This window comes from Daktulosphaira vitifoliae, unplaced genomic scaffold (genome assembly GCF_025091365.1).
Source record: "Daktulosphaira vitifoliae isolate Bord-2020 unplaced genomic scaffold, ASM2509136v1 Scaffold_5, whole genome shotgun sequence".
NCBI classification, from domain to species: Eukaryota; Metazoa; Arthropoda; class Insecta; order Hemiptera; family Phylloxeridae; genus Daktulosphaira; species Daktulosphaira vitifoliae.
In genome coordinates, this window is record NW_026099576.1 from 2,500,798 (window position 1) to 2,517,770 (window position 16,973).

At 25.0% G+C, this 16,973-nt stretch overlaps 1 protein-coding gene across 1 annotated transcript; it reads right to left on the minus strand.

The window, feature by feature from the left end:
* Window positions 1-268: 268 nt before the first annotated feature.
* On the minus strand, window positions 269-12,912 carry LOC126906944 (dipeptidyl peptidase 9). Its single transcript, XM_050687899.1, has 16 exons — window positions 12,663-12,912; window positions 12,086-12,583; window positions 11,599-11,734; window positions 8,779-8,922; window positions 7,972-8,080; window positions 7,296-7,472; window positions 5,772-5,943; window positions 5,491-5,650; window positions 3,376-3,590; window positions 3,164-3,299; window positions 2,917-3,089; window positions 2,551-2,670; window positions 2,318-2,470; window positions 2,106-2,248; window positions 1,922-2,033; window positions 269-798 (listed from the first exon to the last, which is right to left on the minus strand). Exons 1-16 carry the CDS (start codon window positions 12,678-12,680, stop codon window positions 706-708), a joined length of 2,559 nt encoding a protein of 852 aa, XP_050543856.1. The 5' UTR covers window positions 12,681-12,912; the 3' UTR covers window positions 269-705.
* Between the last annotated feature and the right edge of the window lie 4,061 nt (window positions 12,913-16,973).

The window sequence follows — 16,973 nt, forward strand, 5'->3', positions numbered from 1 at the left end:
AAAAAAAAAAAAAAAAAAAAAACACATCATAATAAAATTAATACCTTCTCAGCTTCGCATCTAAGCTAAAATTTAGGGAATTAAAAAAAATTTGATATTCAATTTCAACATAAAATTTTAGTTGGTGAAAAAGAAACAAATTTACAACAAAGTAGGCCAACTAAAAAATATTTTAATATACATTACATATTAACAATACTGAAAATGTATTCATAGTGACATATCTTAGTCACTAATTTCACTATTGTTAAAAATAAATAAAAATATGTAATTACAATACTATATTGTGGGATATTATACATAACTATATATTAATAATTAAATAAATTACTATTATTGTTACTATATTTACATATTATAATAATAATCATTTAAATAAAACAAAATCACAGCATAATTCCATATTGTTTAATTCTTAAGTACAGTTTAAAAATATATAAAAAATAATAAATTATTAAATATACAATAATTATTTAATTATATAAAAAAATAAATAAATAAAATTGATTTTTTATTTTATGATAATATGTTTTTATGCTAAAGACATGTTTGAGTTTCACAAAAATAACTAAGAAAAGCTTATTAGTATTGAAAAGTTATAATAAAACAAAATATTCAAAAAAAAAAAAAAACTAAATAAGCTAAAATTATAAGAGCTAATTAAAATATAAGATCGTAAATTTACTTAAATCATTTTAGTTTCAATTATAAATAATTTTGCAAAAATGATAAAAATGTTGTGTCATAATGTTTGGTAGCATCCAAACTTCTTAGGCTATGTCGTTCATTAGGATAAATCTAGAACAAAATAAAATAACAAAAAAAACTTTTAAAGCAATAAATATAGTAAAAGAAAAAAAAAGCAACACAGTGAGGACGTGGCATATTTGGCTCAACTATAATAATATCTGACAATGATTAAAATCACTATCATAAAGAACACTTTGATGCAAATCTGTAGTTTTTAATTTTAAAAAATTGTTGGATTATTCCAAATGCTACATGATATCCTATTTCCTTATTTATTTCCTGATTACAAGTTTTATGATTTATAAGTGTAATATATGAATAAATATATAATTATATTTATTTATAATATATAAATATATAAAGGGAAATGGTTTTATTTTAAAAAAGAGTATGTCCAATGAAAGAGGTAAATAAATACATAGTATTTATCATAAAAAAATTGTTATAGCATTATAAAAATCTGAAATTTTTCTTTTTCCATAATAAAGTATATTACAAAAGCTTTAATTTAAGATATATATAAAAGTGTCAGTATTTCCAGAACACTTTCAAAATTTAAGTTAAAAAAGTTGTCATTTTAAATCCCCCTCTGTGGGCAGGTAAAGGGTCAGATTTATAAAAAAAATATACCAAATGATAGGTAAAGATATCATGCATCTATAAAAAAAAAATGTATTGGTTTGTTCATTTTTGAAAAAGTTATGGCAGTTTTAATTAAAAAAAATTGAAAATTTTTCGTAAATTAGGGATTTTTAAATTTGTAATTTTTTTGGAGATTTCCCCAATTTAGGGGAATGAGAGAAATTTTTTCAATTTTTGAGTAATGTCTTCGACTAGATACGATTTGTGATAATTTGACATATAGTTAAGGAAATTGGTTCGGTGAAAGCTGAGAAAGTGGTAACAGACAAAAAAATCACATTATAGTAAAACCAATACCTTCTCAGCTTCGCATCGAAGCTAAAAAAAATTTTACAATTGTTATTTTACAGTTTTATAAAAATAATTATTAAAATAGTATATTAATTCAAACCTTGAAATATCTAATGACTGATTTTTTTTTCAATTTATACTATGACTTTAATCAATGAAAAAGTATTCATATGTTAGATGTACATTAAAAACAAAATGCCTAACTGAAACTATTTCATATATAATTAAAAATATATACCTGAAGTTGATAAGGTTTACCATATCTTACTAGTGTATTAATTAACAAACTTGTATGTGAAAAATGAACATTTTCATCTATTAATCCATGTATGATTAGAAGTCTGTTTTCTCTAAACAGTTGAGAACAGAAATTTTTCAACACATAAAACAACATTTTTAAGTGATTAAGTAAGTGAACTTACTCATCTGGTAAACGACTAACATAACTTAAAACAGATCCATTCATATACCCAACAGAATTATGTTGGGGTAAATCCATATATCTCTCGGTATAACCTGTATCATACATAGTCCAAGATGTAACGGGAGCGCCAGCTATTGCCACCTTCAAAATTATATCATAAATAATAATAATAAAACATGGGTAAAAAATAACAAAACTAATTTGATCTACTTTAAAGATATTTGAATAAGTGGCTAGACCCATAAGACTCAAATATCCACCATATGACCATCCATGTATTGCCAACCTATTCATATCAATATATCCTAAATATTCAGATAACCACTGTAATACTTCAATTTGATCAGATAGTTCTACCGTTCCCTATAAATAAAATTAAAAATAATTAGTAAATAATTTAGTATAATGAACTAAGACAATATGAAACATCCAAAAATTCTAACAAGTCTTCCTTTCAAATGACTTTCAAATTGTAAACCTCTGTGTCTAGATCCTCGAGAGTCTATAGCAACAACAACATAACCTTGAGATGCTAACATGTGCATCCTTATATGTCTTGCACCCTGAAACAAAATTAAAATCTTGTAAAAAATAGGAGTAAATTGTTTAGTGGTGCAAATACGAAAAATATCAGAGAATATTGATGTGTTATTCATAAAATTTAACAAACTAAACAAGATTTTCTTTCAAATTTATTGCCTTTCAACTATAGTTTTTTGTAAAACTTATCAAATTTGTAAGAAATTTAAATTTTTCTTATGAACATTTAGAATTCTTCCTTATACTACATTTAAATCATATGAAATTACTTTATATGTATTGGTAACGAGTTGAACTTCTGGCCCACCGTAAACATGAAGAACAGTAGGGTATTTTTTTCCAGCAACAAATTTATGTGGCTTAAATACCATGGCAAATAAAACATCGCCAGAATTAATTTTATGTGTTATTAGAGTAGGGCTTTGTAATACACTGTTCACTTCTAATTTTGAAACATAAATTAATTTAAACAGTTAAAAAATCAATAGAAAAATATTTTTTTTTAAATAATTTTACCATTTTTTTCAACTAAAAATCCTAATGATTGCAAATGTATTCCTTCAATAGTCATATCACTATGTTCTAATCGAAAAACTTGACAAGATGGAGGTATCCTTATATTACTGTACACAGCTACACAAACCTCACAATTCTAATTTAATAAGCCAATACTAATAGATTAAAATTTAAATCTTTGATGTTTAAATTAATTATAATAGGTTTTATACTTTATCAATATCAATTTCATATGAATATCCTGGTTTAGTGAGCAATTTAATATTTCCCGGATTTTTTAATGAAACAGCATACAAATGTTTTTCTAATGGTGATTCTCTGACTGCCATGAAGTAAACAATTTGATACTCTAAATCAATCCAAAGGCCTTTACCACAAACTTCCCAATTTCCACTAGTAAGTGCTAATTTAGATGTCATCATATTATCTGAAATAAAATAAAAACTTCCTATTAAATTTTTCAAATTAAAAATCATTATTAATACATAATGTATTTTATAAAAAATTATCAGTTCAGTCAAAACCCGACATAGTGGGAATCATGGTGAACTCCAGTAAGGATTGATATTTGACAGTAATTAATATCACTATTGTTAAAATCTTTGTTAAAATAAAGTTAATCCCTTATAAAACATAATGGATTAATTAAAAAGTAATTAACATTTAATTAATCAAGAAATATATGGAACTAAATTTATCAAAAGTTATTTTCTTAACACAATTATTATTTCAAGAGATATTAAGTGGCTAACATTAAAAGAATCTGGCTATGCATAATTTATAACCCACTCGATTACAAAATATAAACAATTTTTGGAATATTTTTTGTGACCTTTTTTAGATGCATACACATAAATTATAAAGGTGTCAACTTTATTTTTTTTAATGCCAACATACATATTTAACTAGGTTACACAATGGAAGACAATCTAATTAAGAAAATGATAGATCAATAACAATTTTAGGAGTAGTAGTTTGCGAGTTATTCACATATTTTTTTACTATGACAAGAGGAGGAGAACATCATGAAATGACTTATGCTGTAAATAGTTATACCCTTGATTCTTTTCCAACCTACATTTCAATTTTATAACTTCCCTATTACAATATAAAATCATTACTACAATTTAATTCCATTTAAAAAAATTAAATTAACATCTTTATTAATTAAGAGATGAAATGAGGAAGTACATCACAATTAATAAATCTCGAAATTATTTCAATTATGTAAGAATAGAATGGGTTGTGAAAAACAAATTATACTCTATAACGTTAGGTATATTTTATAATGGTAACAATATTTTGGTGAGGACAATTAGATAAAGAAACCAAATTACTATCATTCGAATGAGGTGCGCACAATAGACCTACAGATCTGAGTACATGGGTGGGTAGTTTTTTAATAACTAAAACTAAAACTAACTACCTTATTTATTAGATAATGATCTAATGATGTTATCTGATTATAACTAATTCATAACAACTTAGAACCAATATTTTGGAAGTTATTAATAATTTAAATTAAAGTCTGGAAGAGAAGTGTAAGTGCAGCTATTTTTAATACTTATAATTTCCTATTATTAAGAAATTTTCTAAGGATTTAAAAAATGGTATTATTTAGATAAATATCTTGTCAAAAATGTATAAAACTACTATTAACAGTACATTTACAAGATAAGCTCAAAATATGATTAAAATCACAACTTTTTGCATTTATATTACTATAAATAATTCAAAAAAAAAAAATTATAGTAATAATTTCTATTTAGTTATTTATGTTTAAAAGGAAAATATAATTGAAGTATTTAGACCTTAAATAATTTTTTATTTGGTTTAGAAAATTATATTTTCATCTCTGATGATAAAAAAAAATTAATTTTATACACCTACATTATCTACTTAATGAGCCAATTAACTATAAATATTGCCATTTGAAAAAATAAACATATAAATATTATTTTAATTTTCAATTAATTAAGTGAATTATGAGTAATTTATTTCAATAACAACAGAATTAAGAAATGGATTTTTTATTAAAAAACAGATTTTTTATACAGTTTTTCAAATTAAAATAATTGATACAAGATAACAGTTTGCAATTCAACATCAAACTTTAAAAATAATTGAGTTTTACATAAATAATTTGTTTTAAATATTCAGTGTACTAGTAAAAACCATTTTGATTATTTCAATGTAATGTTTTAGACAAAAATAATTTTGAAAATTAATATTTTCAATAATTATTAAACTTCCTTCAATATTATAAGGTGTAATTGTAATATTTAATTTTTTTATAAACAATTTTTAAATTAAATTTTTATTTTTACTTTCACTTGGATCAATGGTATGCAGTCCATTTTCATTTGCTATTCTTGTGATTACACTGGTAATTAAATATAAATGTCTGAATCCAGTATCTTCAGTGGCCCAAATAATTGTTACCTCTCCATTATTAGTTATTGGAAAAATGTACAATAAATCATGAACCTAAAACAAATAATGCTTTTTAATATTACTATTTTTATTTTATTAATACAGACAATTAACTTAATAAACACAACCAAAACATATTTTAAAAATTTTTATTTTTTAAAATAGAGATACATACATTCACCCAGATATTAGATGTTTGAGAGTAAATGACTTGTGGCGGGATAAAATAAGTTAATGATGGTGTTGTACTAGTCAAATTTGGAGATCCGAGCTCAACAAAATTATCAACTGATAAAATAACTAGTTCTAGTCTTTGTTGTCTACGATCCAATATTTCTAGCCAAATTCTAAAAATAATTTATTTATTAATTTAACAATTTTTAGACATAGTATTAAAACAATTAACAACCTAAATAGATAAATAATCAATTACTTAATAAAAAAAGTTATTTCTTTAAGTATAAAAATAACTAGGTAAATCAAATTAAAATTGCTAAGTATTTGTGTTTTTCTGTTTGTTTAATCGGCAACTATTGCCTGTGAAATTTATTATATGTATGAAAATTTTTTTTTCATTGCTGTATTATTCCGTTGCTATTTGGCAACTGAAGCCATCTGGTTTATTTTGTTGTGCTAATGTGCTAAATAAATTTATTTTTATTGTCATCTTTTTTGAGTTGTTTTATGCATTTTAGTTATTGTAATAAAAGCATCTTTTAACTAAAATCAACCACCTTAATTGCACATGTAATTAAAAATTAAAGTATAAACAAATACTAAAAACAATGTAACACATAACAATACTTTTTATGTCTTTATAATTAAATAAGAAGACAATGTACCTTTTTTTTCTCTTTCTATTCTTCCCTTATTTTATTAATATTTATTTTTTTTTCTTAACTCAAAACCTAGTAACTCCATCAACCAGAACTTTTCTTGCTTGGCTCAGCTATTAAGTCACTGTCTAGTGTTTTCCTGGGCAGTGAATAAATAGTAAGCCTCTTGTTTTAGCTGAAACCTTACAATCTAAACTTGTAAGTCATCTATCTCAACACAAATTTTTTCAAGATACAGCCTTCTTAAAAATACAATGCAAAATATTCATCATTGATTTAAAAACAAAAATTACTTTACAAACTAAATATTCTAACTTTATATCAAATTTAATTAGTTTATATCAATAAAATCATATTATTAATAAAGATTCCCCTATTCCCATTTTGAAGTTAAATTTTCATGTTCCTGTTCGACATACTTATTTACTGCTCCTTTTTTATACTTTTGTTAACTATAAATTATTTCCTTCATTTCCACCTTTTACATATAATGCACATTGCAAGTAGTACTCATAATTTCAATTACTCTTTGTAATTTATACAATTGAGCTGTCATTTAGCTATTTTGTTAAATTAAATTGTCAATTTTTAGTATGTAAGTTCATGTATAATAATTACTTATTACTCATTGAGGTTTATATTATGCATATTTATTACATTTTTTTATCTACAAATATTTAGATATGATGAATGTTTTTTTGTGTCTTTGTTTTTACTATTTTATACTTTTACCTACTGTTTGTGCTTAACAATTTTCATCAATATTTTTGCTGTTTATACACTTATTCTTTAATTATTAAACTAATCATAAATTTTTATTTGCCCATATTATGTATAAATAACAAATTTATTTATATACTCACAAATTATCATTTAGTGTCCATCCAACTCTAACCAAGTACTCCATCCAAGGAAACATGTGTGCTATAGGATATTGAAGTTCTAAATTTCTTACTGAAATTATTTGATTTTCTTCATCTAATTTGAATTCAACTAATTTTAAATTTGATTTTGAATTGGCAGTTCCAGCTCGAGGGAACCTTAAAGTTATCATATCATAAATTACAAAACATAATACTATATTTTAATATTTGGAAAAATGTAATTTATCATTTACAGAAATACTTTCTATATGCAAAATGAGATTTTGTTATTATTGAATGCAGAGAAATTATAGCATTTATATAAAATAAAAAATTAAAGTTTATATATGAATGATTAATATAAAAATTAACTTTTAGTATCTCCTGAATTTAGGGGTTTTCAATAATGATATTTGATCATAAATTTGATACATATATTTTTTTTATTGCAGCTAATATAAGCTTATTCTCAAAACGTTTTGTGTTATTCATAATAATTCATTCAAAAAACACATTTTTTAAAATTTTTATCAATAAATATATTAAAAACAAAAAAAATTTATATATATTAAAATGTACTAGCCAAAATCTATGTCTTTATAATTTCAATAAATTTTATACACATATTGTTGTTTATTAAAGCCTAAAATTATATCGTAGATACTTTTTTGATTACCTATATTGTTCAATTTCACCACTACCAGCTGAATTTGATGAAGGGAAATGAAATATTTTAACTTCACTCTCATCAACCTCTTCATACAATATTCTATAAATCCCATCTTCTGAAAAGTGAAAAAAATTATAATAAATAATTTATATAATTAAGAAGTAAACTATTTATATTTCCATTAATAAATTTGTATACAATACAATTACAATATTTTTAACTATATTTGGAATATGAGTTGTATTAGAATTACAGTGCAATCCAAAACAAAATTTTGTAATTCTTTATAAAAAAAGTATAAAGTTAAAGAAAAAAAACATTGAACATTGAAAACAAAGAAACATTTTTAAGTAACAAAGAATCCCTGCTTCAACCTGAGAAATTTATATAAAAATTTTTTCATCTTCATAATATGACATTCCTTTTCAATAATTATGCACAAATTTTTAGAAATACATAAAATTATATTAAAAGTATTTTTCAACCCAGCCCTATTTAAGATAAAAAATTTTAATTTAGAACTTGGTAAATTATCTATCTATCTATGACTTAATAGAAAATTTTAAGTCTAAGAAATATGAATAAATTTCATACTTCTTAAAAATTAGATTTAGTTGAATCTTTTTTGAAAATAGAAAAAAATGTATGTATATTTATGGCTAATGTTTGAATATAAACTAATTTTTTAATAAATAAAAAATATTGTTTTTAGTTTGTTTGCTTATTTTAATATAAATAATATAAGTATTATGTTAACCAAATATTTGTAGTATACAAATATTTGGTTTAATTTGAAATTATTAAAATAGTTACCAGACTGGTTTTTTGGTTGCCACCAGTAACCGTGATAACGGTTAAATTCTTCTTGCATTACATAGGAAGGTACTCCAGCTGCTAATGGATCATCTGATAAACATCGTCCTCCTTTATGAGCAAAAGTCAATCTTTTAGTACTACCTTTATCAAAAAGTTTCAATTATGAGAAGATATAAAATATATTATCATTTTTTTGCTTATTACTGTTATATTATAAAGTTTTTATAAAGACTAAACCTTTTAAAATACAAATTATTAATTAAGCCTACTAATGTAATATTTTTTTTTATTGTAAATTGGCAATTAGTACTACATAAATGATAATAAATATTATTTTTAATGATTTAATTTTTAATATTCATAACTAATATCTAATATTTTTAGCAGAAATATTTATTTTACATTTTATGTTTTTATTAAATTTTTTTAGGAAACAATCATATACTAATTCTAAAATTTTTATATTCCTACAAAAGTTTATGACAATAATAAGCATTTAAGTTTATAAACATATATACTTAAATATGTCCTATAACTTAAAAGCTATTTAGCTTTTAATTTTAAGAATATCAAGGTTAATGCCTAAGTTTTATAATTTCTTATTAAAAAAATAATCATCATAAGGATAATATTTAAAAACTACATATTGCAATTCAAATAAATAATATGAAAAAATACAACTATTTATTTTTATTATTAGACATTAGAGGATATCTCGTGGAATGAGGGACTGGTAGATTTAATTAGTGAGAAAGAGGCATGAAAGGCTGTGAGATCAATGAAAAAGAATAAAGCAGTAGGACCAGATAGAGTACCAGTAAAAATATGGAAAATAATAGGCGGTGTTGGCATAATGTGGTTGAAGGAACTTTTAAATAAAATCTTATTAGAAGAAAAAATTCCAAATAACTGAAGGAATAGTATTGTGGTGCAGATATTTAAGGTAAAGGTGACATACAGGAGTGTGGAAATTATAGAGGCATAAAGCTTATGAGTCATAGTATGAAAATTTGGGAAAAGGCAATAGATAAGAAAATAAGAAATGAGACATTGATATCTAAAAACCAATGGATTTATGCCTGGTAAGTCAACAATGGAGCCAGTATTTTGTATGAGGCAACTAATAGAAAAGTTTAGGGAAAAGAAGAAAAAGCTGTGTATGGTATTTATGGATTTGGAGAAAGCGTATGAAAGAGTAACGAGAGAGGTTTTAAAGTGTTCATTAATGAGAAAAGGAGTCCCGATAAGGTACATTAATATAATAGAAGATAGTATGATGGCACTTATACCAGGGTAAAAAGCGTAGGAGGAATATCAGAAGGTTTTTGGGTAATAGTAGGAGTGCACCAAGATTCTGCTTTAAGCCCTTACTTATTCTCTATAGTGATGGATGAAATTACTAGAGAAATACAAGGAGAGGTGTCGTGGTGCATGTTGTTTGCTGACGATATAGTGTTAATAGGAGAAAATAGGAAGGAAATTAATCAAAGGCTCTAGGTGTGGTGATCAGCTCTTGAAGAAAAGGGTTTAAGAATAAGTAGAAGTAAGACAGAGTATATAATACGAGTTTGACAAAGGAGAACACAAGGTAGGTGAAATGAGGAGGTCAGTGACAATAGGCAAGAATGTGATTGGAGAGGTGGAGAGTTTTAAGTATTTAGGGTCAGTTGTGCAAAAAAGTGGTGGTATTGACGAGGATGTAAGACACATAATTAAGTGTTCGTGGTTGAAAAGGAGAGAAGTGTCTCGTGTCTTATGCGATAAAAAAATTCCAATGAGGCTAAAAGGTAAATTCTACAAGACTATAGTGAGGCCAGCTATGATGTATGGTTCAGAGTGTTGGGTGGCCGATAAGAAAGTAGAGCAGAGAACGAGTGTAGCAGAGATGAGAATGCTTAGATGAATGAGTGGAGTGACTAGAAAAGATAGAATAAGGAACGAGCATATAAGAGGGAGTATAGGTGTAGCGTCAATCGTGGATAAGGTGAGAGAAAATAGACTTAGATAGTTTAGTCATGTTATGACGAGAGAAGAATCGGAAGCTGTAAGAACAGTTATAGAAATGAATGTTGAAGGAAGAAGAGATAGAGGAAGACCAAAAAAGAGATGGAGGGATGCTATTGAATGCGATTTGAGGACAGCTGATGTGAGCGTAGAAGATGTGGGAGATCGTGTCAAGTGGAAGCTTAGGATAAGGGTGGCCGACCCCAAGTAGTTGGGATTAAGGCAAAGAAAAAGAAAAATATTATCAGAAATTCCGGTGGCAATTGACATAATATGATTGTTGTTTGGGAATGTACAATTTAGCGTTTAGTTGGGTTTAAGGCAAGGAAGAAGAAGAAGATTTACTTTCATTATTAAACAGTTTTTATAATAATTTAATAAGTTTAAACTAATATTAATACTAGAATTTCTATATCTATTCATTTTAAAATTTCTAATAAATTTAAAGTCAATAATTAATAAAGTCAAATTTTAATTTATAAAATATTTTTAATGACTAAAAGACTTTTTTTAATTAACTAATTTTGATATACATATGGTTATTTTTCTATATTCTTCAAAAATCAGACTACAAATCTAATATCAATGATATATTTTCAACAATGAAAAATTTAGACTAAAAACTCTCTTGATTTATCACTGAAACTTAAAAAAACTAGAACAATTTTGTAAACTTATGAACATAATAGACATGTATGATGAGAATATGAAAAAATAAGATTAAAAAAAACAGTTATCATACATAAAAGTTAATATAAACGCTTATTTTAATTCTATAATTATTAATTATTTGTCAATACTGTTTTACACCACCTGTAGTTAAATGTGTGACCCAGATATCAAAATTGCATACATATGCTATAAGATCAATATTACTTGGACAAATTTGAGGTGAAAGCTTAGCACCTGTAGCACTAGTCCTTAATTCAGTTGGATACAACATACTATTCTAAAAAAAACAATTATAAAATTTAATATTAATCTAAAAAGAGTAAGAATTTCCAGGCACGGATATAGTAAATACAATGAAAGGTATAATTTCTCAATAATCAAAGAAATACCAATGTAATTAATACTATTTTAACAAGTGTAGAAGTCAACAGAAAATCATTATAGTATAAACTAAAATTTTGATTTGAAATTATCTAAGGTTAAACTAGCCTTTTAGTTGCTGAAAAATCAATACTTATTTACAGTCTTAGCATTGAAGAAATTTATAAATAAAAATTAATTAACGATAATACATTAATTCTGTATCTGCGCCTGAATAATATGTTTTAATATGAACGAAGTTCTTTACCGAATACTCATTGTCAAGACAATGAAATAATGTACTTGCAGCCGGAAACACAATTCTACCAGATTCACTATTTAACTCATATGATGTAATGCCAAAAGTGGTCAACCTTTTCCTTTCAGATAAAAGTTGTTCTTCCCGTGAATAACGACCTCCCATTATAACGGTTGGGAAATTGGATTCAATTAAAGGTTGCCATGGAAGCTGGCCTATTATACCTTGATTTGGTAAATCAACATACAATAGTGTTTCAAATTCATTTACTGGAGCACTAAGAAAATAAATTCGTATCTTTCCACTTTGTAAATGTCGAAAAGATATATGAGTAATTGACAATACTGAAATTGCAGAGAGTTGATGACGAAAATCACACACAGTTTGACGAATCTCAGACCATGATTTCTTTTTACAAGAATTCATGTTAGGCTGATTACTATTTTCCAAGGTATTATTTTCTGCATCTGTTTCAGTCAAATTATTAATTGATGGACTACATGTACCCTATAAAGAGTGTAAAATTTACTTTGCATATAATAATTTTTTTTGATATTAAATTTAATATAATATATAGAAAGCTTACCTGGTCATTTGGCAACATTTTATATAAGTGAAAACACAATTTTATAAGCAAAATAAAATCATTAGATTAAATTTGATATTTATTTTTTATACTAATCAAAGTAGTAGATTTTTTAATCAAAATTTAAAAAAGGCATTTTATGAAATGAAACTTAAGCAGCTATAACTAACTATAGAATCATAGAAAAATGCAGATATAGAATAACAACAGTAACAAATTAGTAAATTTTATTAACTAAGCTACTAACTATTTACAAAGCTATTTGTATTTAAGGTTAGATAATACTATGATTGGTGGGGAGAATTGTCTATCGTCATTCGCCGGTTTTTATTGAGCAGTAACTGATGATTCTATCTGATAACAAGAACTATATCATAAAATATACTGTTGTGGCTATATAATATGCGTTGATAACATAATAATGAGTAATCTTCAAGTCTGCGTATTATACGCATCAAAATTTTTGTTAAGTTAATCTAAATATACCATTAGCCAGTAAAAATTTTTATTGATCAACTTGAAAATTTATTATGTATTTTTTCCTGTAGTATAGTTTTGGGGAGATTAATGGGGGGCGTTAATCCCTCCAAAACGAAATAATATTTCTGCGTTACTATATAATCCTACGACAGTTAAACAAACTTGGGACTCTTCTAAGCGGATCAAACAAAATTTATAAATATATATAATTCAAAGTCATGGTAAAATCACAGAATCTGTGGTCAACTAAACATAGAAATGTCTACAGGATACCCAAAATTATAGATGAGGCTTAACTTTTTAAATAACACATTAATTATTGTAGAATTAAATAATAAAGTAGTATACTCATTACATCATTGTATGGTATCACAGTGGGCTACTCTGTTCGTATCCACAATACTGGTATTTTATTTAACCTTTTCGATCAAGAAAATTAATACATCTATTTATCATTACATTCATATACTTAAAAGAATATGATTCTTTTCAAACAAAAAATTTAAATAAATAATTGAGAAAAATATTTAACAAGTGCATACTGTTAAATCCTATTATATTACACTTTTTAGTCATAAATCAATAAATAGTTCTATTTAAATCGATAATATTGATCATTTTTTAAATCACTCTTTACCCAGAAGAAATCAATAAATTATACATATCATATTTTTTCTCTAATCTTAATAATTAAACGTAATGTGTCAACCCTAATCTTAATCGTAAAAACTATATTAACATTATATAAAAGTCACAATGATTTGTATGCTATTCATCTTTAATAATTTATATATTTTATGTTTAATTATCAATAAAAAATGACATGGTAAGAACAAGACAATAATAATTTTTTGGGGATACAAAATATTAATCAGAGCAATCTCTAATCGCGCACTAAAAATTATTACATTAAAATTGTGATCATTTTTATCAGAATTCTTGAGCGTTAAAGTTGTAAACTAAAAATTGAATTTGTGTAATTTTATTAATCAATTATTACTCAATACTGTCACTGAAGTTATTCTAAGAACAAAGAAAAATTACCAGGTAAGATTACAATTGAAAATAACTCACTTTTATCTAAAACACATTTTAATGTTCTTTTATAATTAATTAATCAAATTAAATAAGAGTTAACTTAATTTTTAAAGTTTTGATTTATGGTGGATAAAAGAGATAAAACTCTATTATTAAGAGATAATAGTTCTAATAATACTGTAAAAAAATAAAAACTAAGATCCAGATCTAACTATTCAACATGAAGCATTGATAAAAAAGATAAACAACTGGAGCCTATACTTAACTACTTAACTTACATTATCTTCAAATATATATAAGAAAACTTCACAAATAAAAATATTAACATCCAACTTGGATTATTGTTCTAAACCCTTGGACTCTACAACCCCGATAGAACCTCGTTGCTCCTGAATGGACCAAATCTCCAAATATCCAACCTTGGTCAAAATACCCAAACACCTTTCTTATTTTTGTATTACTACAATATATTTTGGACTTTTAGCTTCGATGTGAAGCGGAGAAGGTATTAATTTTACTATGATGTGTTTTTTTTTTTTTTTTTTTTGTCTGTCACTACTTTTTCTCAGCTCTCACTGGACTGGTATTTCTCAACAACTCATCAAAAGATCACAAATCGTATCTAGTTGAAGACATTACCCTCAAAAATTGAAAAAAATTCCCTCGTTCCCCGCAAATGGGGGAAATATCCAAAATAATTACAAATTTTAAAAATCGCTAATTTTCGAAATTTTTTCACTTTTTTTTCTTAAAACATCCATAACTTTTTGAAAAATCAACAAATCAACATAATTTTTTTTTATACTAAAACCTTAAATATCTACCTTTCATTTGATATCATTTTTTTGAAAATCTATCACTTAACCTGCTTATTGGGGGGGATTTAAAATGGCAACTTTTTTACAAAAATTAACTTTTTCAACTTAATTTTTGAAAATGTTCCGGAAATACTGCGTCCTTTGAACATATATCAAATTAAAGCTTTTTTTATGTACTATAAAATGAAAAAAAAAAATTTGTCCCGACACTTTTTCTTCTACATTTAAACGGCTGCCGTAGTTAAAAAAACACTATTTTTGTGTTAAAATTTTCGATTTTCAATTTTCAATTTTCAACTTAAAAATGCTATAACTTTTTGAAAAATGTATATATCAGCACAAATTTTTTTTTTCTAAATACATTATAAGTACATCTTTCATTTGACATACTTTTTATTAAAATTGGACAATTTCCCCTTATATAGGGGGCGTTCAAAACTTAAAATATTGTAAAAAACATAGATCTTTTTCAACTGAACTTTTGAAAATGTTCCGGAAATACTGCGTCCTTTAAACATATATCAAATTAAAGCTTATTTTATGTACTATAAAATGAAAAAAAAAAATTTGTCCCGACACTTTTTCTTCTACATTTAAACGGCTGCCGTAGTTAAAAAAACACTATTTTTGTGTTAAAATTTTCGATTTTCGATTTTAAATTTTCAACTTAAAAATGCTATAACTTTTTGAAAAATGTATATATCAGCACAAATTTTTTTTTTCTAAATACATTATAAGTACATCTTTCATTTGACATACTTTTTATTAAAATTGGACAATTTTCCCTTATATAGGTGGCGTTCAAAACTTAAAATATTGTAAAAAACATAGATCTTTTTCAACTAACTTTTGAAAATGTTCCGGAAATACTGCGTCCTTTAAACATATATCAAATTAAAGCTTATTTCATGTACTATAAAATAAAAAAAAAAAATTTGTCCCGACGACCTATCTTCTATGCGCAAAAGGCTACCGTATTCAAAAATATGCTATTTTAACACATTTTTTTTTTTTAATTAAACACTATCTACAGATTTGCATCGAAGCATTTTTTATGATAGTGATTTTAATCACTGTCAGATATCATCTAAACTGGACCCAACTATGCCACGACCCCATTGTGCCGCCACCCCACTGTGCTGTTGTTTTTACTTATTGAGGTAATTTAATTGGCAAATATATAACCAGGGCTCGGGACTTATAGCGTTTGCTAGAAAATTCTTTTTTTTTGCTATTTTTGGTGATTTTTTCAAAAAACGCTTATTTTCAGTTTTTTCTGCTTTTTTCGATGATTTAATAAAAAACAAATGCTTGTTTCTTGTTTTTGTACATTAAAATATTTTCTTTATGACGCAGCCTACCCAGGTTTTTTTTATCGGTTTTTGATAGATCTAATAAGGAAAATAATTCAATTCCCTTCCTTGCTTGTAAGGTTTTGTCTTTGTTGTCTTATCTATTTGATAGCCAACGCCGTCCTCGGCATCGTTAACTTCTTTAGCTATGGTTTAGTATGGTATGGTCTAGTATGAAATGTCATACTAGTATGGTACTTTGTTGATTTCCTTTTTATAATTGATTTCTCGGTAAACAATATTTTTAGACCGCTGTGACATACTGGAATATCAACACAAATTTATATTTAATTTTTCAAAAAATCCATAAACAAGATATTAATTAACATTTCTTGTCATTCAACTTGAAAGTCGAAGTCAAACATCATTTTGATTCTTTCAGAATTAATTTTTTGTATATATTTTTTTTTTGTATTTTTAATTTTAATTTATAATTAAAAGAATAAATTAATTAAATACCCGTATTTTTTTTCAATGAAATAATTTCATTTTAATGGTATTTAATCCTTAAGTCCTAAAAAAGTATACTCAGCACAGTTACAAATATTTAGTACTTTATTATTTAAAAGAAAATTAAAAAAATTTTGGGGATTTTTTGATTAATTTTTTTATTTATAAATGCT

Bases quoted from the DNA above. Each gene is read 5' to 3' on its own strand.
- LOC126906944 (XM_050687899.1), bottom strand. The intron at 8,923-11,598 runs GTGGTGTAAAAC...TTTTTGATAAAG, and splicing joins GGTCACACATTTAACTACAG to GTAGTACTAAAAGATTGACT. The intron at 3,300-3,375 runs GTATAAAACCTA...TTATTAAATTAG, and splicing joins ATGAAATTGATATTGATAAA to AATTGTGAGGTTTGTGTAGC.